General features: G+C 53.4%; 8 protein-coding genes across 8 annotated transcripts; 3 read left to right on the top strand and 5 right to left on the bottom strand.

Moving 5' to 3' along the window:
* Positions 1-326: 326 nt before the first annotated feature.
* Z517_00789 (uncharacterized protein) lies at positions 327-2312 on the bottom strand (the record flags this gene model as incomplete). Its single annotated transcript, XM_013433753.1, has 1 exon — positions 327-2312. One exon carries the CDS (start codon positions 2310-2312, stop codon positions 327-329), a length of 1986 nt encoding a protein of 661 aa, XP_013289207.1.
* Positions 2313-3115: 803 nt separating this feature from the next.
* On the top strand, positions 3116-4089 carry Z517_00790 (uncharacterized protein; the record flags this gene model as incomplete). The annotated part of the gene is made up of 2 exons (XM_013433754.1): positions 3116-3160; positions 3217-4089. 2 exons carry the CDS (start codon positions 3116-3118, stop codon positions 4087-4089), a joined length of 918 nt encoding a protein of 305 aa, XP_013289208.1.
* Positions 4090-5233: 1144 nt separating this feature from the next.
* Positions 5234-6581, top strand: Z517_00791 (uncharacterized protein; the record flags this gene model as incomplete). Its single annotated transcript, XM_013433755.1, has 2 exons — positions 5234-6075; positions 6152-6581. The coding sequence occupies 2 exons, from the start codon at positions 5234-5236 to the stop codon at positions 6579-6581; spliced, it is 1272 nt and encodes a 423-aa protein (XP_013289209.1).
* Positions 6582-9153: 2572 nt separating this feature from the next.
* Z517_00792 (uncharacterized protein) lies at positions 9154-11710 on the bottom strand (the record flags this gene model as incomplete). Its single annotated transcript, XM_013433756.1, has 3 exons — positions 9154-11183; positions 11286-11359; positions 11475-11710. The coding sequence occupies 3 exons, from the start codon at positions 11708-11710 to the stop codon at positions 9154-9156; spliced, it is 2340 nt and encodes a 779-aa protein (XP_013289210.1).
* A 1903-nt stretch (positions 11711-13613) lies between these two features.
* Z517_00793 (uncharacterized protein) lies at positions 13614-14783 on the bottom strand (the record flags this gene model as incomplete). Its single annotated transcript, XM_013433757.1, has 4 exons — positions 13614-14293; positions 14363-14420; positions 14481-14531; positions 14589-14783. 4 exons carry the CDS (start codon positions 14781-14783, stop codon positions 13614-13616), a joined length of 984 nt encoding a protein of 327 aa, XP_013289211.1.
* Positions 14784-16506: 1723 nt separating this feature from the next.
* Z517_00794 (uncharacterized protein) lies at positions 16507-19385 on the bottom strand (the record flags this gene model as incomplete). The annotated part of the gene is made up of 5 exons (XM_013433758.1): positions 16507-17911; positions 17964-18313; positions 18364-18390; positions 18437-19131; positions 19187-19385. 5 exons carry the CDS (start codon positions 19383-19385, stop codon positions 16507-16509), a joined length of 2676 nt encoding a protein of 891 aa, XP_013289212.1.
* Positions 19386-20453: 1068 nt separating this feature from the next.
* Positions 20454-22136, top strand: Z517_00795 (uncharacterized protein; the record flags this gene model as incomplete). The annotated part of the gene is made up of 1 exon (XM_013433759.1): positions 20454-22136. One exon carries the CDS (start codon positions 20454-20456, stop codon positions 22134-22136), a length of 1683 nt encoding a protein of 560 aa, XP_013289213.1.
* A 415-nt stretch (positions 22137-22551) lies between these two features.
* Z517_00796 (uncharacterized protein) lies at positions 22552-26646 on the bottom strand (the record flags this gene model as incomplete). The annotated part of the gene is made up of 1 exon (XM_013433760.1): positions 22552-26646. The coding sequence occupies one exon, from the start codon at positions 26644-26646 to the stop codon at positions 22552-22554; it is 4095 nt and encodes a 1364-aa protein (XP_013289214.1).
* Positions 26647-27290: the final 644 nt, after the last annotated feature.

A 27290-nucleotide genomic window follows, 5' to 3' on the forward strand; every position in this document is an offset into this window, starting at 1 on the left:
CACTGGATGAAAATGTGTAAAATAACTGTTCGTGAGCGGGAATCGGTCTGAGTCTGGGTCTGGGTCTCGCATTGAACGGATGGAGCGATTACAGTACTAAATGTGGCTTAAATATGACTCTTTATATTTCTTTTCTGGAAGCATAGGTTCACACGTTCACGAACGATAGCATGCCATACTATAGCATGGCTGTTGGGACCGGTGAGGTCGGCTGGCCTGCGCGCCTTAGAATTTTGTATCCATAGAGAATCCAGATTAGCTGTATATATATCCGATCATATATACATTGCCAAACTCTTCTGAAAGATGGTTCCTGTTTCACAAATCTAATCGGCAATCCTCTTCCCATCCGCCCAAGTCGGCTTCACGGACCGACAGACACTCTCGTAATCGAGAAAGACGCGCGTCTTGTGGCCGTCGTCATCAAAAACGCCCGGCGTCGTCCAAAACATGGTCCAGTTGGTCTCGGGGATCTTCCACGTGCCCCTCGACCGTTCAAAGTACCACTTGTTGACAGGGTTGTCCTTTCGACTGCGCCAGCACACGCCGTTGGGGAAGCATGTGCGCACCATGGCATTGAACACAATGTCGGCAACGCCGCCTGCGCCTTGGGATTTCTTGAGGACCGCAAACTTGTCAAGATACGGCACTAGGCGGTCGGTGTCATCGTCAGAACAGCCCGATGGGGTTTCCCACGTAAGGATCGCTCCGCCTTCGTATTCACCTGCAATGATCACGCCGGCGATCCGATCATTGACGCGCCTTAGATATGCTTCCACGTCGAGCTTTCGATTGAACGAGTCGTCAATGAGGTATGTAAGACGATCCAAGTCGATCCTGGGATCGGTCAATTGTAGACGAGGCTTCGACGTAGCAGTCCAAGTTTGTGCGTGAGGATTTGGCAAGATAGTGAGCGGCATACCCCGTTTCACAAAAGTCGAGGTCGTCACTGGTATTGAGGACGCATCGTGTGCCAGTCTGCTTGTAGGCAGCGATGATGAATATGCCGGCTTATCTGTCAAGAGGTTGTGGATTAAAGGGTTCTTTTGCCTCCTCGTCCCGACACCCGACCCTCTGGTGTCGTTCAACCTGGTACTGTTTGCAGCTTCAAGCGGCGTAGTCAGTAATCCGGACGATGAAGGGGGAAGCATTTTCAAAGCGTCTCGAAACAATTTCAGATTCGAGGCATGTTTCTGAGAAACGTTTCCTTCAGTTGAGCTTCTCAGTTCTTCCTGCAAGGCGGCATATTCCTGCTCCAGGTTGACGAACACATGCCGTTTGTCAATGGATTTTGTGCTTGGGATCGACCCAGTCTCATCCACAACAATAATTCTGTCCAAGGATATCTGCTTGCGCGCCGTCTCGAGCTGTTGGCCCTCTCGAGGGTTAGACTTGTATCCAGAAAGTTCTCTGGTCAAGGCCAGCACAGCTTCGTCGGCTGTGATCGATACAGCTTGTGACCATTCGGTGGAATAAGCTACTGGAAGGACGATAGGTATCCTCCCTCGCCTGAGAGGCCGGGTCAAAAGCTTTCGGAGGAAGACTTGTGGCCTGCCGTCAGCAGCGAAACTCAAGACATTGTCAAGTATTCTCGCTCCTGAAAGATGGACCGAGTCAATGGCAGCCACAAGTTTATCTGCAGCCTGGGCGAGAGTTGCTCGCGTCGCTTGCGGACTTTCTTGCTGGGGTTCCTCCAAGACAACACAGGGTGCCATGCTCAGGCGGGAAAGAGAAGACAAGGTCTGCGCAATGCCCTTTACCACCTCGTCAGCCATGGCATTAATGTTGCTGATCTTGACGAGCGCCACATGCAAGGTCTCCAGCTCTTCAAGTGTCGAGTGTTTCCCATTTTCATACTGCTTGAAGACTGGACTTTCCTCAGAGGCTCTCGTTCGACCGAGCAGCTCTCCCGTGTTGACCTGAGGTTGTGATCTTGTTGGAGCATACTTCTGCTCTGGGGGTGCCTTCTCCGGGCTCTTAAGCCGGGATATATACGCCTTTGCATCTCTTTTGGTCGCTGCCGAGCTCAACAGGCTCGTGAAGAATTCTCTGTTTGCCAGACGCTGTTTGGCAGTGTCGGTAAAGGAGGCTTTCTGATCCCGCTCCAGTACATCTGGAACATTGTGCGAAGCAGAGTCATCTGTCCGTGGTGCAGGTTGCGTAGAGTAGGAACGAGAGCTAGATCGGAGGAGGAGCGATGGGGAGCACGGGTGAGAGATGAGGTAGGCCCTCAAGGCCTCAGCAGCGACGTTTCTGCCAGGGAACGGTAAGGTGCAATGACTCCGAACTGAACTCAGGGCGGTGTGGCTCATGTTTTCACAGGACGGTCAACAAGAATGAGGCACCAAAAGACCAAACAAGTGCATGAGAACGTCACCTAGGGAGATATGCTGCCACAGGGCATAGATCAAGCCACCCTGCGCAGATTTTCATCACGCATCTATTCATGGATCGAGGGAAAATTTGTGACGCTGTTGGTACGAGAAAAGCAAAGATACTGCCGCATTGAGCCAACCGAAGGCCTTCACCGCCCTGACAAGCTGCAAATATGAGTGGTCAGTCGCCTGACTCTACCCCTCGGTGCAGCCACAGAGCCACACTGGCTTCTGGTGGGCTTCTCCAACATTTCCCTTTTTCTCCCTGCGCTCCATGCCTCGACGCGTACGTACGCACCCTTTCTCATGCCTCTAGGGGATGGAAAGATAGGTTCTGTTTGCCCACATATCATCGTAAATGCCTATCAGATTATGTCTGCACACCGGGAACCCGTGTTTTTCCGATGCTCAGAAGAAACCCAGCCTGATTTACGCGCTGTGCGAACCACTCGACGCGGTGGTTGAACTTTTGTCAGCCTCCGGAAAGTCTCCGCATGTTCCAGGTACGATTTACGACAACCCTCGTCATGAGGGACAACGGAGAGAAACGGCAAAGGCTGGCTTCTTGTACGGTCCGTGTCAGTTGGGGTAGGTTTCAAAGATATAAATGCGAACGAAACCCTATTGATAGCAGGTGAATGAAATACGTCGAGGACGTCTAAGCACACTGCGTTGCCCACTCAAAGCCCCTCACTCCTTGTGCACTCCAGCTCCAATACCACGTTGATCATTTCGACAAGATGGCGCCTCAATTGGCCTGGCTAGGTCTGGGAAATATGGGCAGGGTCAGTGTAACTAGATCAACGACCTGCCATGACAAGATACTAACAACTAAATCAAGGGCATGTGCAAGAATCTGGTAGAGAAAGGGAACCTAGCCAAGCCTCTGATCATTTTCAACCGCACCCCGCAACGAGCGCATGACCTCGCCGCAAAGATAGGGCACGCGACCGTCGCTTCCTCCGTACAAGACGCCTCCTCAAAAGCAGACATTATATTCTACTGTCTGGGCGACGACCCAGCCGTGCTCTCGACGCTTGAAGAGGTCCTCAAACCCGACGTCACTGGCAAGCTGATTGTGGACTGCAGCACGGTTCACCCCGAGACCACGGCCAAGGAAGCAAAAATGGTTGAAGAAAAGGGAGCCAGCTTCGTGGCGTGTCCCGTGTTTGGTGCCCCGGCCATGGCCGACGCCGGCCTGTTGATATGTGTTCCGGCAGGAAAACCTGAAGCGGTCCAAAGGATGCTCCCATACTGCAAGGGGGTGATGGGCCGGGCCAATGTTGATTTCTCGGGTCAAGAGCCAAGCAAGGCGACACTCCTGAAGATCATTGGCAACACGTTTGTCTTGGGCATGGTCAATGCCTTGTCCGAGGGACATGTCCTGGCCGAGAAATCAGGTCTGGGTGTGGATGAGCTCCACAAATTCATTGAAGTCATGTTCCCGGGGCCATACACGGGCTACTCGAGCAGGATGACGACTGGTGACTATTACAAGCGCGAAGAGCCGTTGTTCGCGGTGGACCTGGCACGAAAAGACGCAAGGCATGCCATGGATTTGGCCAAGAAGAGCGGGTGTCGGATGCGACAAGTCGAAGTTGGAGACGAGTACTTGAAGACCGTCAAGGCGACGGTAGGTGAAAAGGGCGACATTGCTGGTATCTATGGCGCGGCGAGGTTGCAAGGGGGATTGAAGTTTGAGAACCAAGACTAGTTTGAGGGTACCAAGAGAGGGAGGTATCTGCGTATTAGGGAAGGTCTGTATAGCAAGCTACTTCTGCAGGCAGGGAACTAGCTCCTACAGGACACACAAATGATCAGCATCCGAGATGCAACTAGTCGTGGTGCGCAGTCCTGCAAAGTACGAAAAGTGCAGCTTCCATTGCATTGCATTGCGCTGCTGTCTCAACGTATCACGGCGCAGTGGCACGTTTCACAACATCAATTCGGCACAACTCTGCATCCAATGCTTTCTAGGCGCTTGCAGCCATTTCTCTTGGTGTGTTTTTGACGACTACGTTGTACCTAACTACCTCTAACTAACTTGCACCCCTTGAAATGGTCCAAATGTTGAGGGTAGGAGAAGATGAAGCAAGGAAAATCCACCTTCTCCTTCTCCTTGACTGCGGCATGTTATTGTGTATGTGTCAGGAGACATTCCTGCCAGCAAAAGATATACGAGTACTTGTATCTATTACTTGTCCTTGTAGTTGTATACTGATGGAGTGACAGTCACAACCTACGAGGTGGCACTGAGGTGTGTTATACTTCTCCCACATTCCGCAGCCGATTCGTCCATCCGGCTCGCTTAAAGATAGCGTCGACTATTCTCTCCCTTGACCTACCGAGTGCAGAACTTTCAGTTACAGTTCCGCCTAGAAGAGGATGGATCGAGACCTATTTGGACGGCTAGGCAAAGACACCATGGGGAGTGGCTATGCTTAGCATCCCTAATTGGAACAGCCATGCGAGAGTGTCCTCTACTCAAACTCCCCGCGTGGTCGTCTTCCCTTTTTCTCGATACTCCAGCCGAAGCGAGGAGCTAAAGACGGGTTTCATCAATAATAGCTCAAGCCCTTTTCTCCCTCTTGGGACCTGAGTGTCGACTTCTTGTGACGCACATCCTTCAACTCTATCGTTCTTGTCATGGCTGTGCCCGAATCCCCGTATTTGGGTTTGGAAACTCCCATACCTATAAACTCTTATTGAGGCAGAAGGTAGGTCGCATCTCTATATATGGCTGATTCGAGACACGGTCCGAATCTCTAGAGAATCTTTTTCCAACCACCTACAAGCACAGTCTCCGTGAGAACATACCAAACAATTCACTAGTACAGACCAGCCCAAGCGGGAAAACCATGAAAGTCATTATCGTCGGAAGTGGGCTGGCAGGACCAGCAATGGCCCTCGGGCTCAAACGACACAACATATCCTGCAAAGTTTTTGATTTGCGCGACGAGGCTGCATTTGACGGCGGCTTCGTGGCCCTGGCGCCCAATGCGCTCCGCGCCCTCGACCGGATCGGAGTGTACGACCGAATCAGGACTCAGGGCTGGAACTATGAGGAGTTCCGCTTCCTGTCGTCCAGGAACCTGAGCCGCATCGGCACGGTGCTGAACGGCAGCCAGAGCCGATACGGGTACAAGGCGCTGCGCGTGTCCCGGGGCATCGTGCGGCAGACGCTGATGGACGTTCTTCGCGAGCGCGACATCGAGCTACACCTCAACGCTCGATGCGTGCAGATTGAAGAGACGGATCACGCGACCGTCATTGTCACGTTTGCCGACGGACACACCGAGGAGGCCGACTTCCTGATCGGCGCCGACGGCATCCATTCGCGCGTCCGCACGTACGTCGCTCCCGACGCCGTGCCCACGTTCAGCGGCCAGATCGGCGTCGGCGGATCGCTTCCCAAGGCCAAGCTGCTGATGCGGCCTGGCGAGGACATGTACATGCCGTGCTTGATCCTGGGGAAGTTGAACTCGTTCATGTTCATGCCCACGTCCTACACGGGGGATCGGGTGAGCTGTTTCGCGACGGTCGAGGCCAAGGATCGGAGTCGCGAGGAGTGGGCGAAGCTGCAAAATGACCATGCCGCGCTGTACAAGATGCTGCAGTCGCACCATGAGAATGAGACGTGGCCCGAGATTGTCCGCGTCGCCTCGCAAGGTGTCGAGCTGTCCTCGCTCTCACTGTGGCCGTGAGTTGAACTCCCTCTTCTCTCTCAAACCTGTCAATCTTTGCAAGAAATACTGACGTATCGTGTGGGAAAATAGGTACTACAAACTCCCCGAGCTCACTTCCTGGACCAGTACCTCCGGCCGAGTTATCATCATCGGCGACGCCGCCCACGCCATGCCCCCCACCGGCGGTCAAGGCGCCGCAATGGCATTCGAAGACGCCCTAACCCTCGCCGACACTCTCTCCCTACTAAATAAATCCGAATCACGCGATCAAGGCAATCACCACCTGGACCTACTTCGGGAATGGCAAACGGCCCGCAGAGCGCGTGTCAAGAAGATCCTCGCCTTCACGTCCCGGGGCGGCGACATGAGGAAGTCCTCAACGAGCACGTTCCGCCAACTGCTCAAGGAGTGGATCATGTGGGCGTACTTCCTGTTCGTGGGCAAGGACGCCGGGTTGTCGTGGATTTACGAGTTTGACACGCAGAAAGGTGCGGGTGCGGGCAGGGGTGGTCGTGCCTAGTACCTACGACGTTAGTATGGGGGTTTTGTAGTTCTTTGTTTTCATTGCCTCGTGTTTTCTTTTTTTCTCTTTTCTCCGGGGGTCTCGTCTGGGGGCTTGTTTAGTTCCTCGGTGCCAGTATCAGGATCTGGGCTGGATCGATCTCTTTTCTGGTCGCTGTATTACTCGTGTACAAACACAAGAGACTAGCTGGTGTCTGGATTTCATATTCATGTATCAATACCTAATTACCTACCTACCACCCTCAGTAATATAATCTAACCCAATCAGGATCTTTGTGCGTACATACATACACACATACGTACCAACCTACCTACTTATACATCTACCCAGGTAATGTACTTCACTCTATTCTATTCTGTTCTGTTCGCTGTTCGGGGATTGAAAACTATCCAAGGACGTCTAACGGCAAATCGCAACTCCCTCTGCCTCTCCTATTCCTTTGTGGCGCCAACGCACACTTCGCGAAAGAGGTCTGTTGACAAAGGACATGGGCATGGGATGGATTGACGAATCAATCACTGGATGGGGAGACAGATGGAAATGGCCAAGTAAAGCAAGCAAGCAAGTAGGGCTTCGATCTTCGATCTTCGCTTTGACTTCATGTAGATAAGTACAGGGCGTTCATGCATTATGCACCATGCACCATGCACCATGCACGCACAAAGGCATTGCAGCAAATGGAACGCAGCAAACGAATGCAGTGTACCTCTCTCTGGGTGTCTATGCACGGTACTTGCAGTAGTTTGAACCTCTCGTCTCTACTCGGACGCAAGGGACCTTTCCACACCAGACGCCGGAAGGTAGAAGCCGAAATCCGGTACTTTGTGCCTTAGTACGGCCATGTAGCGTGTAGCGATACATAGTGGCGATGGAAGCGATGGTAGCTAGTGGGAGCGAGAGTAGCAGAGTGGCTACTGCAGGTGTGTACCTCGTACGATAGGTAGGTAGGTAGGAAACTGGGCATGAGTGGATGTACTGTGCTATACTCGGTATGTGCTGTACGTTCAACAGTCGAGCATCTCCTTCCCTATCACCTGTTCTACCAACCTACCTACATACGCTGTCCATACCTACCTACTGTGCCCTTGTCCCTTCCCCATGATGCTATCACGCTCGTTGGGATATCGACTCGTTGATCCACGATGTACATGCCAATCCACAACGTTGATCTTCACGTCGATCAACACGTCTACACAGACGGTAGCGCACTACACGAGTGAACCTCCTTTCCTTCTGTCTGGAGGTATGTATGTAGATCACCAGATCGCCAGTCCGCATCCCCTACCTACCTACCTGTGCAGCTACCTACCTGTCGAGCTGTCTACCTACCTCGCTACCTAGCCGCTAATCCATAGTACCTATCTCCTCGCACAAGTACAAATCCGTCCAATCCAACCCACAAGACACGTCCCAGACCCCCCCACAACGTCCCACGGATTGGCACAACGTACCTTGTACTTTTAGTCGGAAAGAAAAAGGAAAAGAAAGCTACAAAAAAAAGGCATGCGTGTCATGCGCCCAGGCACCACAGGAATAAAACTACAAAGTATTCGGCCCCGCTGTTCTGTCACGTTGTCATGCTTTATGCCTAGGTAGGTAGGTAGGTACTTTTTGTAGAGACAGATGCCTCACTTCACGCCTCACACCACAAACCAAATACCACGCACCACAGACTCTCAAACGATATTGATTTTCATCGATTCAATCTACTCGCTCATTGAACTTCTCATTAAGGCCAACTCATTCAACCATCCATCCATCCATCCCCCAAAGTCTCTCATGTCACATCTACCTACCTACCCACCTACCACCCAAGTACAAGTACACACGAGTACTCGACACCTATGTATGTAGGTACTATAGGTAGGCCCTCAATAGTGACTCGGTAGGGACTCGATAGGTGCATGGTGCACGGTATACGGTATACGGTATATCCACCACCTGACCACCTCCCTTCACCTCGTCACCTCGTCACGTCCTCCCCCGTTCCAGTCCTTTTCTCTCGTCCTGGTCATGGTCCCGGTCCTATTCCCGGTCCTGACTTGGTGATACTCCAGATGCGACGTGATGCCCCTTTCTCGCGCCACCGACGTTGTCTGTGCTCCCAAGGCTCCCTACCGACCGGTGCCACTGGTGTCACAGTGACTTACCTCTCACCACTCTCAGCCTGCCTGACGACGTCAGTGGCGTTTTTACTGTCTCTCCTCCCTCGTCCCTCAAATCCCCACATCCACGTCCACATCCACACCCACGAGGCTCGTATAGGTATTTCTTCTTCTTGTTCACCTTCTTTCTGTAGATTGATAGGTAGGCATGTAGATGGCAAGGTAGATTAGGTAGATAGGTTAAAGGGCCCTGCATCACCAGAGGCAAACCCCCTGGGATGGTAGGTACTGGGTAATTCTTACTTAGTAGCTGGTCACCGTTCACTGTTCAGTCAAACACTCCATCTCCATCATTTAGAACAAAGCTCCTTTTTCCCTCTTTGACCTGTCAGCTTTCTTCCTCGAATAGTAATCAATCCAGGCCATGAAAAATGGATACCTAACAAGAAAAAAAAAAAGAACGCTCAGAATGCCGCATGTTCACTCCCCGTCTCACTTTCGCCCTCGCTCCTCGTGTCGTCCCACTGCTCGTGTGCATCCCACTCAAACAGGTCTTGTAGACGTAACTGCGAACTACTCTCGCTAGCCACAACCTCCACGGACCCATCGGGCTTGATGATCTTTTGCTCGATGGTCCATTTCCCCCTCTCCTGGAGTAACTGCTCTAGGTCGCGCTTCATCCCCTGCGTAAACGTGTGGTTCTTGCCCAGCATCTTGACCCGGCCGTCGACCACTTGCCAGTACAATTCCTCCGTCAGGTCGAGGTAGCCCTTTCGTTGGTACAGCAGCGCGAGTAGCCGTAAACTCTCCAGCCGTCGCGGGTGGTTGTCGCCCAGGGTATCCTGCGAGTCTCGCACCGCGCAACGCAGCACCGCGATTGCCTCGTCGAGCCGGTTCTGTCGCTCCAGGGCACGGTGCAAATTCGTCAAGGCCGAGATGGACTGCAGGTGTTTGGGACCTAGAACTGTCGACGAAATCTTGTAGACTTGACGCAAGACCTGTTCGGCTTCCTGAAGCTTCCGCTCGACATTCAACATAAACCCGTGGCAATACTGCGACGCGATCGAGCGCGAATCTTCGGGGCCGTACCGCTGGACCATCTCCTCGTAAACCTCGCGGAGGGTGTTGCTGGTGATGTCGCAATTGCGCATCTGTCCATTCGCCACGTAAACCATCCACCGCACAATGGTCGTGATCGGGTGACTCGGCCCCAACGACCGCTCCGCCACCAGATACGCGCTCTGCATGATCGTCTTGGTGATGTCGCCCTGGTCGTGCATCTGTAGGATCTGTAACGTCTGGTTGAGAGCCAACAACACTTTGGGATCCTGGCGGGGGACGAGCATCTGTTTAAACTCGGCGTCCGCGTCGGCCAGACTCCGTTGCGATAACGTATGGTCGCCCCTCCGCAGATAGATGCACGCGGCGAAGCACCGCGCCACCCACTTCCATGAATGCTCATGGCCTCGTGAGCTGGCGGGGACGGACATGGTGCTCGCCGCCGACGAGTCCTGGCTGGCGTTGAGAATGTTACGAGGTAATTGAGGCATCTCCAGATTCGGCAGACTGATAAAGTGTTCGCGGGTGGACTCATGGCACCTGGGACAGATCTGTTCGTAGTCCATCGAGTCCTCGGATGAGCTGTCGTTGAATAATAGCGACCAGCTGCGAATATCATCATGGCCGCAAAGAGACTTCAACAAAGGGGCATCCACCATCTGCAGCGCCATGTATTCTACATCTCGACCCAGTTGATTGCAAGACATGAGGGGACTAGTGTCATATAGTGTGCCCGCATGACGCACCTGGTCTTCGATGGTGGCTAGCGGTTCATGGGGGGCAAGATAAGTATATGACAGAGCTGCCGACAGAGGGGCATCTTGGGGAGAAGAGACGGTACGGGCGCGTGATGATGATGATGGTGAAGCATCCGACGAGTAGTTAGTATTAGTGGTGCTTTCCTTGGATGGAAAATAAGGACCGTGCCTTTGAGGCGGTGACACAGTCAGAGGGAAATATGGCGAGGCTGCATGGTGGGGTGACCATCTGTGCGAAGAAGGACTTCTCGTAGTGGGCGATTGTTGGTGGGCGACAGCGGAGCTGTCGGGGGCGGTGGAACGCGAGGCTGGGGCTGGGACACTGGAGACTGATTCCGACACGGCTTCCCTCGGCGAAGGCAAATCCTTGGTTAGAGGGACATTTGCAGCGATCTCGGGGGGCCGTGCTCTAGTGGGAGCGGATGATGTCTGATGATGTAGAGGCGGCGGTCCTTCTTCGGCCTCAGTCTCAGGCTCGGGGGTGTAGGCTCGGACATGAGGATATTGTTCCTGTTGTTGGTCGGCGTTGGCAAGGGCAGACGCGAGGAAATCCTCCTCGGTCATCTTTCGCCCTTTGATGTATTTGTGAAGGTCCTTGAGAGAACGTTTGTGGCCATGGATCACAAACGCTGTCAATCGTTTACCGCTTTTTTGCCGTGTGTGGTGTAGCACCGCACCTACGACGAGCTTGTTAGCATTGCATCACCACTTGTTGTTTGTTGTCTTTGATCAGGCGTTAACGGCGAGACCATGGGGCTACATGATCAGAGGATACTTACATATTTGATAGTCCTTGTCCGAGTAGTTTTTACTGATTCCCCACTGCGATAGTCGGGCTTTATACATGCGCTCCCTGGATTTGTTTCGAGACCGGAAATCAGTAACAATGCACGGGACGTTTCGAACCCTCGAGTGGCTGGGGGATTTCGGCAGGTCTTGCCAATACAAAAAAGACACACAGGACTCACGTTGCGCGGAAATTGTGCCGATCTAATAGTATTTTCCTGACATCCCGCAAGGGATGCTTCTCATAAAGGATTCGGATTTCCTCCTTCACCGCTTGCCACTGAGCGGGAGCGGGGCCTTCACGCGCCTCAAGGTGAGTAGAGGAGGCGGGCGCCTGGGTGGAAGTGGTCGTAACAGGAGGTGGTTGAGCAACATTCTCGACGGTCCATCCATGAGGATTGCCCAGGCTCAGGGCCATTGACTTGTTCTTGTCCTGCTGTGCTCAGCGGTCATCACTGCCTAAAGCGAAGTTAGGATTAAAATCCAGGAGAGAAAAAAGCCGAACCGAGTCAGCTATCGAGGGCAGGGAGAAAGAGGGAAAAAGACGGGCTGGACAATTAACGAGGGGAGCCTTTTTTTGTTGGCCTGGCCCAGTTCCCGGCTGGTAAACTCGGGTTGGTTCCAAGGGGCAAAAAAGAGAGAGGAAAAAAGGTAAAAAAGGGTAATTGTTTGCCTTGCGAGAAGCAGCCTGTCACAAAGGAAGTTCGACGGTCGACGAGGAGGAGGAGGACGAGGAGGGGTAATTTGGGATCTGGCTTTGGCTGGGGTGGCCCGTGGGCGCAGTGGCTCGTCTTCATGTGTCGTGGCCCTGGTTTTTCCCTGGTGGTGCTGGTCAGTTGGTGGTGCCCTGGAATGAGGGTATGAATGGGGGAATGAGAGACCATGCATCTCAACGCTACAGGCCACCAGGCCCCGGGTGGCTCAGGTGGCCCAGTTCCAAGGGCCCGTTGCATATGCAAAGTCCCTTCTGTAACCCAATCACCGCCCATTCCGGTGACAGCGGCGTGGTTTTAGCTTGACACGTAGCCGACAAAGTAAGATTGCGGCCAAAAAACAAAGGCTGAAACCCTGGGCCCCCCCTTGGACCTTGGGACGGGAAAGCGGTAGCTGCCAGTGCCTCCAGCCTCGGGACGGGTGGGGGAGGATCATCATGACCAGTACGGGAGTAGAAGAAGATTGACAAGGTCAGAGAAGATGGACAGAGTGTGTGGAACTTGAAGAAAAAGCGCAGCCTCTCAGAGGGAACAAGGTGAGTTTTTAAATACTTAGAGGTTGCGTCACTGCGTCACTTGCTTCACTACTTCACTATGAGTCCTTCACCATCATCGGGCAACCTCTATCACAATTCTAGAGACTAAGGCCATGAGCCATGGCTTGACCGGCAATCTCTCTACAGGCGGCAATCACCAATAGTGAGCTTCCTCCCCCCCTCGACCTCGCCTACAACCAACGACACTTGGCAGCCCTCCAATAATTAAATATTACTGTGGCTGAGAGCAAACAAACACCTCTTAAACTCTCAGAGAAGAGAGATCAATTGCAGGTACGTATATACAACGAATATGCTAACGAAGATTCGCAATCGCGGCAATGATACCATAGCTGTCACCAAGCTTGATTCTCCCCTTGAGCAGCTGCGCCGTTACCATTCACTGACCACTGACCAAAGCCCGTTGGCATTCCCCATCATAGCGGTCATATGTCAAGACTTGCACAAACAATACGATGCACACGTGATGGCGTCTGAAGGATCCCAGCTTCATTGGCCGTCATCATATAATCAACCCCAAGGTTTGGTTTAATGGATGGGTAAGGCTCGGACCGAGATCTGACACGCACCATCTGACCAAACCATCCGTGTTGTGATGTCCCCAAAACGAAAAAGCCTGATCTGTCTCGGGATTATATTCCTTCCAATCTGTCACACCCACGGGATGAGAGACGAGGACGACAGAAACCAGCCCAAACAATTGCCGCCAAGATATTGGCCGTCATATCAAAGGGGAGCCCCACGACCAAAAAGGTAGGGGGGACTGAGAAGAAAAAAGGATACATCAGTCGAGCAAGATCGATCAACGGTAACAGGCAGCAAGGGGTAAGAATTTCCCCCACTTTGGAAAGGCGATCAGCATGATAAAGGTCGATGAGAAACGTAGGTTTCTGTTGATGGCATTTGCCGCTGAGAAGGCTAAAGCCTTTCTGCCGCCTTGTTCGGTCGAGACAATAGGCAGGGGACTGTTTGGCGTCCTCCTCGTCCTTGGTCTCTAGCAGTATCGAATCTATAGGATAAGCAAATCGCCTCTAGTGCGCTATCATCAATGCTAACGACCAGATCTCCGTCCCGACGGGTCAAGCGTTGACGGTCGACGGTCTTGGGCACTCTGGGATCGAGGAAAATCCTCTTTGGAGTCGGTCGAGCCTTGTCGCGTTGCTTGTGCAGGGAAGTTTCGACTCGTACCCCCCGCCTTGGCCGCGTCAAAGGTGTCGGGCCCGGGATGTGACGGCGGTTGCGGATTTGAAGGGCCACGACTGATCATAGACTGCTGGTAGGCGGGCGGCGGGTCAGATTCGTGCTGGGGGGTATGTGCATATCCCGCGGTTTGATATGCAGTCGGCATGTATTGTCCGGGTTGTCCAGGTCTCGGCGCAAACGTGGCCGTGTTCACCGTGATGTTGAGACTCGGCGAGGCTTGGTCGGGTCTTGATTGACCTTGATAGTACGGACTGGGGTTCGGTTGCATGTTATGCGGCTGGGAATAACCAGAATATTGGCCGTATTGAGGTTGAGGTTGGTGATACGCAGGTTGAGGAGAGCTGGCCGCCACATTTGATGTCGCTGTCACTCTCTCTTGTCGCCCGCCGTCAGCAGGCTCATTTGTTACGTCTCGCTTGACCCGAGGTTGCTGCGGTCGATTGGTGCCGCCTTCCGAGGGACCCTTTTTCGCCCGACGCCTGGCTGTATCCGATTCTCTATAATCGTACGGATCTTTTCTATATTCTCCTGCGACACAGAAATTTGGTCAACTTTTTTGCTTGTCATCTCTTGCTTCCCCAAGCGGAATGAGCCTACTGCTTTGTGTTTCCAAGTCCCAGTCTCTCGAGTCATTGATGAGATCGCGAATGCTGACCTAGACCATTCTCAGTATGGATATGGAGGGGTATCGCACCGTGGGAGAGAAGGCTCTTACGGCATTGAGTGCTCTTTTCGCTAGGACGCTGAAACCAGTCCGTGATTTATCCTGATAATGGGGTCAGTTAAAGAGAAACCACCAAACGTGGACCAGGTTGGTCCTCACCGTGGGATGTTGAGCCGATGTAATCTTTGCTGTGCGATCGACCCATCGTGTGATGTAATCAACCAGGACTGCGGCATTGATGTTTTCGCCGGGAACGAAAAAATGTATGGGTTGAAGGTCTTCGTCGCTATCGTCAGAGTCATGGTCGTCATCCCGCTTCAGCCTCTTGCCCGACTTCGAGGGTTGTTTAGGCATGATGGATGGTAGGTCAGAGAGGGACGTGGGCTAGAGGGACACGGATCACGGGAGAGGCTGTTCGCAGCGACACTCCGGGTCGTGATGAACCTCGGTCGCAACTCAGGCTAGCGGTACAAGGGAGAGGCACAATGGGAAATCGAATGAGCATGCTTGAAGAGATGAGGCGGATCCAGACTTCGATGGAAGGGCCAGAGAGAGATTAACCTGCAACACTCAAGAGGTGACGAGATGATGCCTGGTTTGGTTTGCGGCAGTTCAAAAATGCAGCCGCAGCCGATACATTCGCTGGCAGGTTGTCAGTTGGCCGGACGGGGGGCCGGTGATTGAGTGAGCACAGGCATGTGCAGTAGGAATGGGATGAGTTGTCAAGTAGGTTAAGTAAGAGCCCACTGGGTTCAGAGGTTCAGAGGTTTAGCCAACACGGGACAGGACGTGATTGCATGGGAGAACAGAGCAAATGAAAGGGCGAGATGCAAAGGCGGCGACTGAGACTGCGCACTGCGAGAGCACCTGATGCCTAGTAGTGGGCAAGTCAGTGGCAGTTGGTGGCAGTCAGTGGTAGGCCAGGGCCACAGATCCAACTTTTTACCCCGCCGTCGTGCATCATCGTATTGTCTTTGCTGTTGCTCTGATGACTTGCCCTCTGATGTTATTCTTGCTCCCGAGCAAGTGTCCACTTCTCGAGTCCCTCCCAAGCTCCAAGCACCAAACCGGTCTCCAAGAACGTCACCCTCGGAGCGAGGTCCTCCGTGATTTACCGCGGCGTCATGATTGATGGCAGGAACGAAGTGGGAACTCTGAAATCTTTGGCGGGTGGTTTTAGCGATATCTCAGGAACCAATGTGGCAGCCGGTCGTTGGACGATGGAAGTTTGCAGACCAACCGTGAGGGGCAGTCAATCCCCAGTCCAGCAGTCAGAGACAAGAAGCAATCGGCCGATGGGGTCCCAGGAGAAATAACCCGATGCAGTCAGTCACAGCATATATAAGCCGAGATGCAGAGCTCTGACAGCCATTCTCTCGCGTGTAGAGATGCAGCGACCCAGGATTCTGGTTCGCAGATGGCAGAGACCTTTAGATGATCGAGCAGACGATAACTCGGAAAGTCTCAAAGTTTGGGGTCAAGTTCTCTCAATGCGACGCCGTGGGATGGTCGCCTTCCTGCCGAGTGTGGGGCCGGATAAACGACCGAGCAAGTGGAGGACAGGTTGAAACTAGGGAGAGATTAGGGAAGGAATGGAAGAGGGGTGTCACGGGGTTGCCCAACAAGAGCCCGCAGTGGTAACAGAGTCTGGGCGAGTTGCTGTTGAAATAGAAACGGTGTATATGTATATCACAGATACGCACTTGTTCATGGCCGTTGTCGAAACAAGGTTGTCGCCATGTCAACGGCCCGACAGGCACTACCATGATCGATCTCTGACTGACACACTGCAGCCAGCTACTAGTAGAAGCACAGAGCCTGTAACGTCTGGCTCACCGCCTCTTCTCGGCCGCAGGGCTTGTCCCAGAAATCTTGACTGGTTCGGCCGGAGTGTGACTGACAAGGTATTGACATAAATCGACACTAGCAATATGTGGATAGATATAGATGGAAAGGAGTGAGACTCATAATGTCGTGGTCCCTGAAAGGAAAGCCAGCCTCGTCCGCATCCCGAATACTAACCACCCACGCCACCCCTGTCTCTCTTGCCTCACCTCATATCCTCCTCGGCACGGAATTAGACCTGGGATGCCGGTAGCTGGAAGCTAAGGTCCTGGGTCAATGGGATACTGGTGTTGATTGTGACGGCCATCGTTGCCTTGTCATACGAAAAAGTGGAGTTCGGAGCGCCATCGATGTTGAGGCTCTGTGGTGCAGACCCAACATTACAAACGGTGATCCGCTCGATACTGACATTGACTGGATAGGCATAGTCGCCGGACATGGAGAAAGCCCCATTGGTGTATGTGAAGTTGACAAATGTGGTGCTAGGTTGTTCAATCTTGAGCCCATCGTCAATGTAGAGCGAGCCCTTAGCCGCCCCGTCCGTACCAGGTGCGATCAGGAGATGGAACCCTTTCTTCCGGAGCTCTGCTGTCGTGTTCGCACTCTCCACCCGAAGAGGGAGGATTGCGCCGCCGCGAACATGGAGCGGGATGGTCGTGTAGTTGACGTTGTTCAAGGTAATCATCGACTCATTACCTCGCACTGGGGTGAAACCATGGTTCCAGTCGTAGAACACATCATCAGGCAAATAAATACGCACAGTCGTCTTGTTCTCCGCCGTTACGGGAGAGACCAACAACGAATCCCCAAAGAAGAATTGGGCGTCGACTCCAAAAGTCTTTGCATCTTCAGGATAGAGGTAGAACATGGGATTCAAGACAGGTTTGCCGGTCTGTGTCTGGGTCCAGAAGGCAGTATAAAGGTAGTCGAGGGCACGATAGCGAATATCAATCGCATTTCTCGATGCCTGAGCAGTGAGCGGCCAGCGGTATGCTTCTTGAGGAGGCTTTCCGAGCTCATTGTGGTTGCGATAGAACGTCTGAAAAGCCCCCAACATCATCCAGCGGGCGCACAAAGTCTCGGTGGTATATCCACCACCAAACCCGCAGACATCGCTTCCGACCATGGGCACTTGGAAGATGGAGGCAAAGTTCAACATGTCCGCGATACTGATCCCGTACTGGGCCCAGGTGGCTTGGTTGTCCCCTGTCCAGTGGCCAACATGAGCACCGGCGCCAAGGAAGGTGCTGCGAGTGATAACCAGTGGTCGCTCGTCTGGACGCCGATGGAGAAGTGCATTGCGAGAAGCCGACGACATCATGGTCCCGTATATGTTGTGGGTGTCGTACTCCACAAGGCCATTGAAGTGGACGAGGTCCGTGTCCAATGTCTTGTTTGACAGACTACCGGCGGCATTCTGGATCATGTAAGGAGGATTGATGAGCTTCCTGCCGGGAAGGCCCAGCTTTTTACCGGTCGCCGCTGTTTGTCGCTTGGCATTTGATGGCGGCTGTGGGAAATCAGCTGGAAATCCGGGAAGGGCAATTGCTGGACCATTTCGTAGCGCTGCTGGCTTTGGAGGGAACCCCATCTCTTTGGCAAATGCGTTGGGATCGGAGCATGGATAGTTACAAAAGCTGGGGAACAGTTAGCAATCCCATGCAAAGTAACAGAACGACTCATACATACTTTGAGGCTTCGTTCATATCGATCCAGAGTCCCGAGATATCGACCCCAGTCTCCGGGCTGAAGAACGACGCAAACTCCGCGTTCCAGTAGTCTTGGGTATCTGGATGGAACCAATCTGGAAAGACCGTTGGGCCGGGCCACACAACGCCCTCAAATGGAGACCCGTCGGCTCTTTTCATGAAGACGCCCGAGTTGTTGCCGTTATTGAACGCCGAGTAGTTCTGATATGCGACTGCGGGGTCGACCATGACGATATAATGTTGCTGATGTGCGTGCAGATAAGAAACCAATTCGCGCATCTTGCGCAGAGGGAAGCGTTGTGGATCCAAAGTGAAGACTTTTCGCGCATCCTATCTCCCCGTCAGTATCTCCCTGGCACGAGTCCGGCGACACTACCTACCATATAATCAATGTCCGTCCACATGGTCTGTAGCTGTTAGCACAAATCCTGGTCCACAGAAGGGTGTGCCTACCTCCAAGGGAATGTTGGCGGCGCTGTAGTTGTGCACAACTTCTGCAACCTCCCAGACGTCTTTGTACCCATATCTGCATTGGTGGAATCCAAAGGTCCAATACGCCATCATTGCGGGTTTACCCACAACTTCGGATATTTGCTGGGAGACTTCAATCGGAGAAGGCCCTGCTAGGAAGTAGAAGTCTAGGACACCTCCGAGGGTGTTGTATTCAAGGTATTGGCCAGCAGTGTCATTGATCTTGATGTCCATACCATTGGAGTTTACGAACAACACCCCATGTGTGCCATTTGACCCTCGGTGATCAATGTACACTGGATGATTCCCGTACAAATTGGTGCCCTGGGGGATGCCATAGGCATCGCGAGACCAGAGAGTCCTAGTGTAATTGGACGTATTCAGCTTGAAGTGATCCGAGTGTTCACCAAGTCCGTACAGATTTGGGTGGCTGGGTAAAGAGGTCCGCAATCTCAGATACTGCGACTCAAAGACGATGGGGGATCCGGACGTGTTGAACAGAACCTCTCCCGAAGGCCGAGACACAGAGAAGGTGAAAGGGTTCTCCGTGTAGTCAAACACAAGCCGAGCATTGGCAGCCGTGGTGCCTTCTGTGGCATTGGGGCGGGGAAGAACGGATTCAGGAACTTGATAGACAGTCTGGTTCTGATCCTCGATGATTACATGAAGCCTCGAAGCTTTCCCAGTGGATCAGAAACCATACTTGTATCGCTCACAGGACAACAGACATACCGGATTGATACTCCACAGTCAGGGTGAGGTTTCGCAGATCGGTGCCGTAAAGGTTACAGGCAGGGCCGGCGAGGTTGAGATCAGCTGTCAAGCCATTCGCAGTCTGCTGGACATTGCTGGCTCGGTAACCTGGGCAGGCTTTCTGAGCAACAGCCACCCCAGACGCACACAAGGCCAACAGGACGGGAGTCAACTTCATCTTTCGCAGGAGGAGATTCCGTGCAATGGATGGATAGACAAAGTCCAGGAGACGACTGAGCTCGAGCGAGTGCTCTGTTTAAGAAGCACAGAAACTTCTCCTCCGACCAACTGACCCCGTGGGCATTGTTATTTTGTGGGAGCTGCATGAGCTGCTGCATCGACCATCACCACTTGCCGACCACAACGTCAGAGCTCGAGTCAAAACCCGTGGAGCCCCAGAGGCAAAAGGCTCTCGAGTCCATCCAGTCAAGCTCCAGCTTTACCCCACAGAGTCACATTTCGACCAACCTGGCGCGGAGTCGCGGACTGGAAAGGGCGGGTTGTAGATGATGGTATTCTAGGTGAGTGGCATCGTCAGAGTCCAATGGCAAGGATGCGGTGCCTGACTAGAAGCTCCCGAAGCTCCCATGGCCTTGTCAAAGGTGCAAAAATGGTTAAATTGCGGAGGAAGAGGGACAAAGTGACATTGGGGAGAGCTCGAGTGCTACATTGCCAAGCGGTGACATTGGACCAAAATTCCCCCGAGTATTTTAACCAGGCGAGTGGAAGGATGGGGATGCTGATCACCAGGCCAGTATTTCAAATGAGGAGGGGTCAGTGGAAGTGTGTGATCACAAAACATGAGACGAAAGTGTCGCTCCATGAGTTAAATCCTCCCGCAGCCACCTTTTGATCGGTGATATCATGCCTTGACAGCCTTGCGAGCCTCGGGCAAGGCTGCTGTTCTTTATACCCGCAACCTTCATTTTATCTCCGTATTCAATCTATCTTCAGTACGAGCCCAGCACAGGAGATGTCCTCGCGCCAACATGGTCAAGACTGTGCCTAGTGACTAACATGGAAAATTTATCATAATCTCCTTAGCGATAAGGTGGGCATCTCCTCTTCCTTGTTAATTTGAGCTACCAGCCCGGCAGTTGGCCGGAAACATCAACCCTTGACCGCAGTTTCGACCACATCCCACAGAGCTACCGCCATATATAGTCTAACAGAGCTCCAACAACCATGAGCTATGATGATGAGAAGACACGCGGAACGTCCAAGTGCTGACGACAAGACTTGAATGATGCTACACCTCCTCAACCTCCTGGGGCTCTCTCTCCTCCTTCCAACTCCCTCTATCGCGCAGACAGCCCCGATCGATGTCCGCGAAGCTACCATCTTGAGCATCCACAGCTCTCTGTTCTCTGGCTTCACCACCTGCCGAGATGTGGTCAGCGCCTTCATCGCCCGGATCGAACACTTCAACCCGGACATTAACGCCATCATCACCTTGAATCCGGATGCTCTCTCGATCGCCGACTCGCTGGACCAGTCCCTGTCGCAAGGGAATGCCACGGGCCCACTCTTCTGCATCCCCATCCTTCTCAAGGACAACTACGATGCCCTGCCCATGCCGTCGACAGGTGGTTGTTTGGCTCTCAATGCCTCGAAACCGACTCAAGACGCGCCCGCCGTGCGGGCCTTCCGCAACGCAGGGGCCGTGATCTTGGGCAAATCGAATCTCCATGAATTGGCGCTCGAGGGCCTGTCGGTATCCAGCCTGGGTGGCCAAACCATCAATCCGTACGACTTCACTCGCACGCCCGGGGGGAGCTCAGGTGGTACGGGCGCAGCAGTCGCAGCCTCGTTCGCCGTGTTCGGCACGGGCACGGATACCGTGAACTCGCTACGGAGCCCCGCGAGCGCCAACAGCCTGTTCAGCTTCCGGCCAACGAGGGGGCTGATTTCTCGCGCGGGTGTCATCCCCATCTCCTACACCCAGGATACGATCGGTGCGATAGGACGTTCCCTGCCGGACATCGCGACGGCGCTGACTGTCATGGCCTCGATCGGCTACGACCCGGCCGACAATGTCACGTCGGCGATCCCATCCTCGGTCCTGGGCACCGACTACACGACGTTCGTCTCGCCGGGCAGACGGGCCAACCTCACGGGGATGCGGATTGGGGTGATCGAAGGGTTCTTCAATCGCGCATCGAGCAACGAGACCACGCCGGTCAACGAGGCCATGGATCACGCCATCGCGGTCCTGCAGGGCCTGGGGGCCAGCGTGATTGTCATCAATGACACGACAACGTACAACGCGACGTCTATCTCGGCGCAGATGGACGTGCAGACGTCCGAGTACCGTGAACTGCTCACGCACTACCTCTCGAGCGACAACCTGACGGGGCCTCACCCGCTGACCATGCCCGCGCTCTATACGCCCAACCAAACCACGCCGGAGTTCCTGGTGATCCCGTCGCAGTACTCGTACGTGGAGACGGCGCTGGTCTCGTCGACGGGCAACGCATCCTACTTCCTCAAGCAGGCGCTGATCGCCAACCTGACCCGGTCCCTGCAGGCCACCATCCTCTCCAACCAGCTCACCTGCCTCATCTACCCGGAGCAGAAGAACCTGGTCGTCCCCATCGGCTCGCCCAGCCAGTCCGGCCGCAACGGCATCCTGGCCGCCCTGACAGGCTCGCCTGTAATCACCGTCCCCATTGGCTTTTCACCCGCGTCCGCCACCGCTCCGATCGGCATCCCCATCGGCATGGAGCTGCTGGGCCTGCCCTGGTCCGAAGGCACCCTGCTGCACGTCGCCAAGGCCCTCGACGACGTGCTGCACGCCCGCAAGATGCCCGTGACGGCCGGACTGAACGCCACTGTCGAGCTCACAAAGGCCTACACCCAAGTGCCGCGGGTCGTGCCGCTCGGGGCCAAGAATATCGACAAGGCCGCCTATCCGCTCGGCGTGTACTGAGTTACAAGAAAGGTCTATTCATGTACATACACGTAGCAACAATAGAACATAGTCTCGTTCTGTACAGAGAAAAGCAATTTAAAACAGCCGTGTCCTCGCACAAGATTCCGAGCATAAGAACGTGTGCATGTGTGGGTTCCTCTCTCTAAGTATATTGGGTGGGATTTGAACGCAAAGATTCTTTCGAATTGTCCAGACGCTTCATCGCTAGTAGTTCATCATCTATGTATGGATGCTCTCGTCATTGCCATGTGGTATCTCAAATTGCCATCAATCATGAAGAATGCCATCATCTGCCCGCTTAGCCCATGTATTTATTACCAGAGTCCAGCACTTGTAACCGCCAGGTATTTCATTCCGCGTGTCGTTAACTCATCAACAGAGGGGAAATAAGGGAAGGTCATGGTCTGTCTCATCACTCTCTGCTCCCCTCACCGATCGTCTGTTGGCCTGCCACTCGGCTGCCACCGCAGTTCCATCTTCCATCACCCTCCCTTTGTTGCCTCAGTTGCTCCTCGATGAGGCTCTGCTTTTTGACGTACTCAATCACAATCTCTTCTTCTGTTCTTTCTTTCGTAAGTTCTTCCTGTCGCTTCTTGTCTTCCTCCTCAGACGCGGTTATTGCCCGCTGTAACTCCTCGTCATTTTCATAGTGATCGGCTGTCGCTCCTGTGGCGGATGTACCTGGCTCCGCATGTCCATTTGTAGCTGTCAGTGCGGCCTCACGTTCTGCAAGCCCTTTCTTCTTCAGTTCATTTTCCGTATGCAGTTTCTTGGTCTCCTCAAGTTTGCGCACGAAATCTTCGTCGTAGTCAGTGTCAATTCCTGAATCACTGTAATCCAAATGGTGGTGATCTCCGGGGGCTAAAGCTGTTGTAGTTTTGGTCTGATTGTGCTCTTCCATACTCTGCACAAGTGCCCGTTCGAGTTCAGCGTCATGCTCTGCCTCCGGCTTCTCTGTGCTCTTGGACGAGGCATCGCTCTGTCGAGCATGTTCTTCTTGAGCCTTCTTGAATTCTCGAATGCTAGCTTGAATGGCTTGCTGGTATGCTGCATCAGAATACTTGTTTGGGTCGTGACCCGAACTGTGCAGCTCCCGAAGACTCGCTCGCAGCGCCCTTTCAATGACTGCATCTTCCAAAGGATTGCCTTTGCTCGTCGAACTCACGGAATGCTTAATTGCGTGCTCATAGTCGGCCAGGATGTTATCTTGCGACTGCGACGGTGTGCTCTCATGGCTAAGGGAGGATCCCAGACTGGAGAGAGAGTGGCTGTGCTTGAGATGATGACTGGTGTCATGGTCAAAGGGACAAAATTTGCACCGGCTTTTGATCTTGCCATTCTTCCTCTCTTCCCTTTGAATTTCTCTTTCACGGCGTTGCAATTCCTTCTCTTCCTTTCTCAGCTGGTCTCTTCGCTCGGCAAGAGCCTTTCTTTCGTCCCAACTAAGATGTCTAGTATTTCGGAATCCGTGAACCAATTCAACGGAATCCGTGTTGGTCCTCGTGATAATGTGGCTTTCAATCGCCACCTTGCGATCATTTCCGTAGAGTTGTCCATGTTTCCGGGTTTCCAGCCTGCCATCCTTCCAGGCGGTAACAATTCGTTGTCGTTCCTCGGGAGAACTGTTTTTCCAGTCCTCGAATCCTTGCGCTGTTCGAGCCGCAATGATATAATTCTGTACGGAGCTTCCAAAGTGCTTGGAAATCTCGCTGTAGATGCCTTTTGCCGTGTAGCCAGGGAGGCCCCAAATGCCCGCGGCCGGTTTGAGAACCAGACCACCGAGACCTTTGGCCGCACCCTTGAAGAAACCAGCTGCGCCCTCTTTCTTCGCCCCTGCCAGTGGCTGGGTGACGAGACCTGTGATGCCGTCGTAGAAGCCATAACTGAACTCTTTGCGCGCCACTCGCAAGCCGGAATGAAGCCCAACGATCTTTTCGTTCTGTCGTACCGTGTCGTCTCCATATAGCTTCGGTGCATTGTGGAACCCCTTTGCCAGGGACAATGTGAAGTCCATGGGTGATTTGACGCCAGCTGAAATGATTTTACCCGCAGCTTTAGCTCCAGAGATCGCGGTGTCCAGTGAGACTTGCCCAACCTCTTCGCCGACACAGGACTCACGACTGTCGTTCGCTGCTGGCGAACCAGAGCGAGATCGGGATCGATGGTGAGTCAAGCTATGGTGCCGGTGATGATGGGAAACTTTGGGCGATCCATCTGCGCTCAAGACTGTAGACAAGGACGAAGGCGCCGGTACTGCCGTGGTCCCTGACGAAAGTGACGGTTCAGACTGAACAGGCGTAATCGCCCCAGAGGTCGAACTAGCAACTTCAGAAGAGCGTTCCAAGGGCGCAACAGGCGTGGATGTACCACTATTTGAGCGTCTTTCGTGGATTTCTTTCAATTCTCCCGACGCTGTCTTCAGAGACTTGAGGATTTCGACGGGGAAGTCTGCGATACCCATGGAAAGATTTCCCAGAGTCCCAATTAGGGCGGCTGCACCACCAGATATCGGCTCCCATGGGCCATCCTCTGTCTCATACTCTCGAGGTCGGTAAAGCTTCAGGTCCGAGAAGTCCAGCAGACCTTCCGTTCCTAGAACAGTGGCTGCAAGTGGTGACAGCCGGATATCTGTTCGTTTTACACGCCAGACTGCAATTCGTGACGGATCCAGCGAGCATCGGAGGTTCGACATGTGCAACTGCTTATGAAACGACTGTGCGCCAGCTTCACAACCATCTTCTGCCTTGATCTTCGTGCTTAGCTCCTTTGCGCGCTCAAGCGACTCGGGCTTTAATGCTTCCAAGATCGAGTGTGCGAGCTTGTCGGAATTCAAATTCTTGTATGCAATGGGCATGGGACCTGCTCCAGCTCTGGCGGTCATTGAGCCCCAGAATGGTTGATCACCAAAGAATGGGACCACCACCGTCGGTCGACCGGCTAATATACCAGCGGCAGTTGTACCTGCACCACCGTGATGCACAACGCACGACACATGTTGAAATAGCCAATCGTGAGGGCAGTTGCCAATCATGAAGACGCCTTCAGGTATTCCCAACTCATTGGCCCCGAGCCCGCCCCAGCCTTTCGAGACTATTGCTCGCTGGCCCGTCTTCTTGATGGCATCAAATATCATCTTGGTCATGGCATTTGGATCGTCCACCACGATCGAGCCGAATCCAATGTAGACAGGAGGAGGCCCAGCAGCTAGGAAATCTGCCAAATCCTGTGGTGGTGTATAATTCGTGGACAGATTTAGGAAGAAGAACCCCGAAATGTCGATATAACTGCCCCAGTCTGCTGGTTTTGGAATCAAAGCCGGCGACCAGCAGTACGTCCATGGGATGCGCAATCGGCTGACCATGCCGGGTGCCCACATGATACTCACGGGTTCCAAGCCGAGACTCCTTTCTCGAAACCTGTTGATAACATCTCCTAAACCCTGCCAGGTCAACATATCTACCAAGGCGTAGGTGACAAAGTTTGTGATACTGGCGTCAGTATTTGAAGAGATGATGTTGGCGAGGGGGTGTGGGAAAGACTGCGTTGGCGACCAAGGCATGGTGAACATCAGATGAAGTGGAATGCCCAACTTCTCTGCGATATGAACATGGGCGAAACTTGGAGGATTGGCAATGATTGCATCTGCGACGAAGGGCTTCAAAGTCGGATCTATGCCGAAAGACACGGCACTGTCAAAGCTGCGCGTATCCATATTGTCATCGCTGACCGGCGTGCCCATGCCGTCCCCAGCTTCGATACAGGATCTCCAACAACCTGTGACGATTTCGTAGATTCCTTTTCGTCGCTTGCCCACGTCTCCGCTTTTGAGCGAGTCCATGCCCGGCATGAGGCCTGGATTCTTGACCATGAATGCCATGAGTTCTGCCGGGTCGCCCCCTATGCTGAAGAATTCCAGACCATTCTCGGTGACAAATTGTTTGAACGTGGGATGGGTGGCGATTCTGACGCGGTGCTTGTATTTGTTCTTCAATACCTGGCCCAATGCAACAAAGGGCTGGACATCTCCTCTGCTGCCCACGATCTGAATCACAATGTTCATCGGTGGAGGAGGTAGGCCGTCCACATCTCCCAATCCCTCAGGAACCGGGGGCTCTGGTGGCGGTTTCTGCCTCGACAACTCCAATTGACGGCGCAGCGCAGGCAGAAGCAAGCTCGTGAGCTTCCCTTTATGCTGGTTGATATTAATATTGACTCGACCATCACTGGCTATCCGTGCGCCCGTGTCAAGGCCATTCTGACTGATGTCTAGTTGTCCATACTCGGCGCCATTGTATGCTGGTGGAGGGACATCCTCCAGGTGAGGAGAGACGCCGCCATGATGTCGTACATGCCCTTCCGGCGATGAATTGGACACATTCGATTGTCTTGCACCACCAGACGCCTCCTCTTGAGCAGCTGCAGCCGCAGCTTCCGCTTCTTCCAGGATGATGGGAGGGATAGGTTCGCCTTGTCGCGGCGGGGTAGCAGGGGGATCTGAGTTAGACATTCTCGCACTTAACGAGACATTAAGGATGTGTTGGGAAGATACGAAGAGGTAGAGACACCGCTTTGGGCACAACGAAGAGGAAAGGACAGCAGCAATCAGAGGACGCAAGAAATAGGTAGCCGGTAACGGTGAGGGAGACTGGGTCGTTGTTAGGGTCACTTGGGTCAGGTGGGCATGGGCGGTGACAGAGACGTAATCACTGCTATGGATGATGGCACAGGAAGGGGAAGTTAGATCTTGAAGGTCGCCAGGTTAAAGAGTATATCATCACTTTTCCCTGTCTGTGTCCAGCGCGCAGGCGACATCATTGTCAGGGTTCTGCAACTTTGAAGCGCGAACCACCGCAGGAGGTATGTTGAACTAACGCCGGTTCGTAACTGGGCTGGAAGACACTTGACCGGAGCCAGTCACTGCAGGCTTTCAGCTAAGCTAGAACAGGGCCCTAGAAGGTTTAGTTTAGGTGGTTGAGTGGTCGAGTCCAGGGGGGTTCTTTACCCGTACGTAAAGGCGTTCGGGCTTCAGGGCAGCCCATTACGAGTAGTGCAGCCCGAGCCAGGAATGGCCAAAGGGTTCATCCCCTCATCCCCTCATCTTCACTGTGGATTGCTGAATCAGCCACGATAAGAGTCAGCATCGTGTTTCTT

The sequence above is a fragment of the Fonsecaea pedrosoi genome (assembly GCF_000835455.1).
Source record: "Fonsecaea pedrosoi CBS 271.37 unplaced genomic scaffold supercont1.1, whole genome shotgun sequence".
NCBI classification, from domain to species: Eukaryota; Fungi; Ascomycota; class Eurotiomycetes; order Chaetothyriales; family Herpotrichiellaceae; genus Fonsecaea; species Fonsecaea pedrosoi.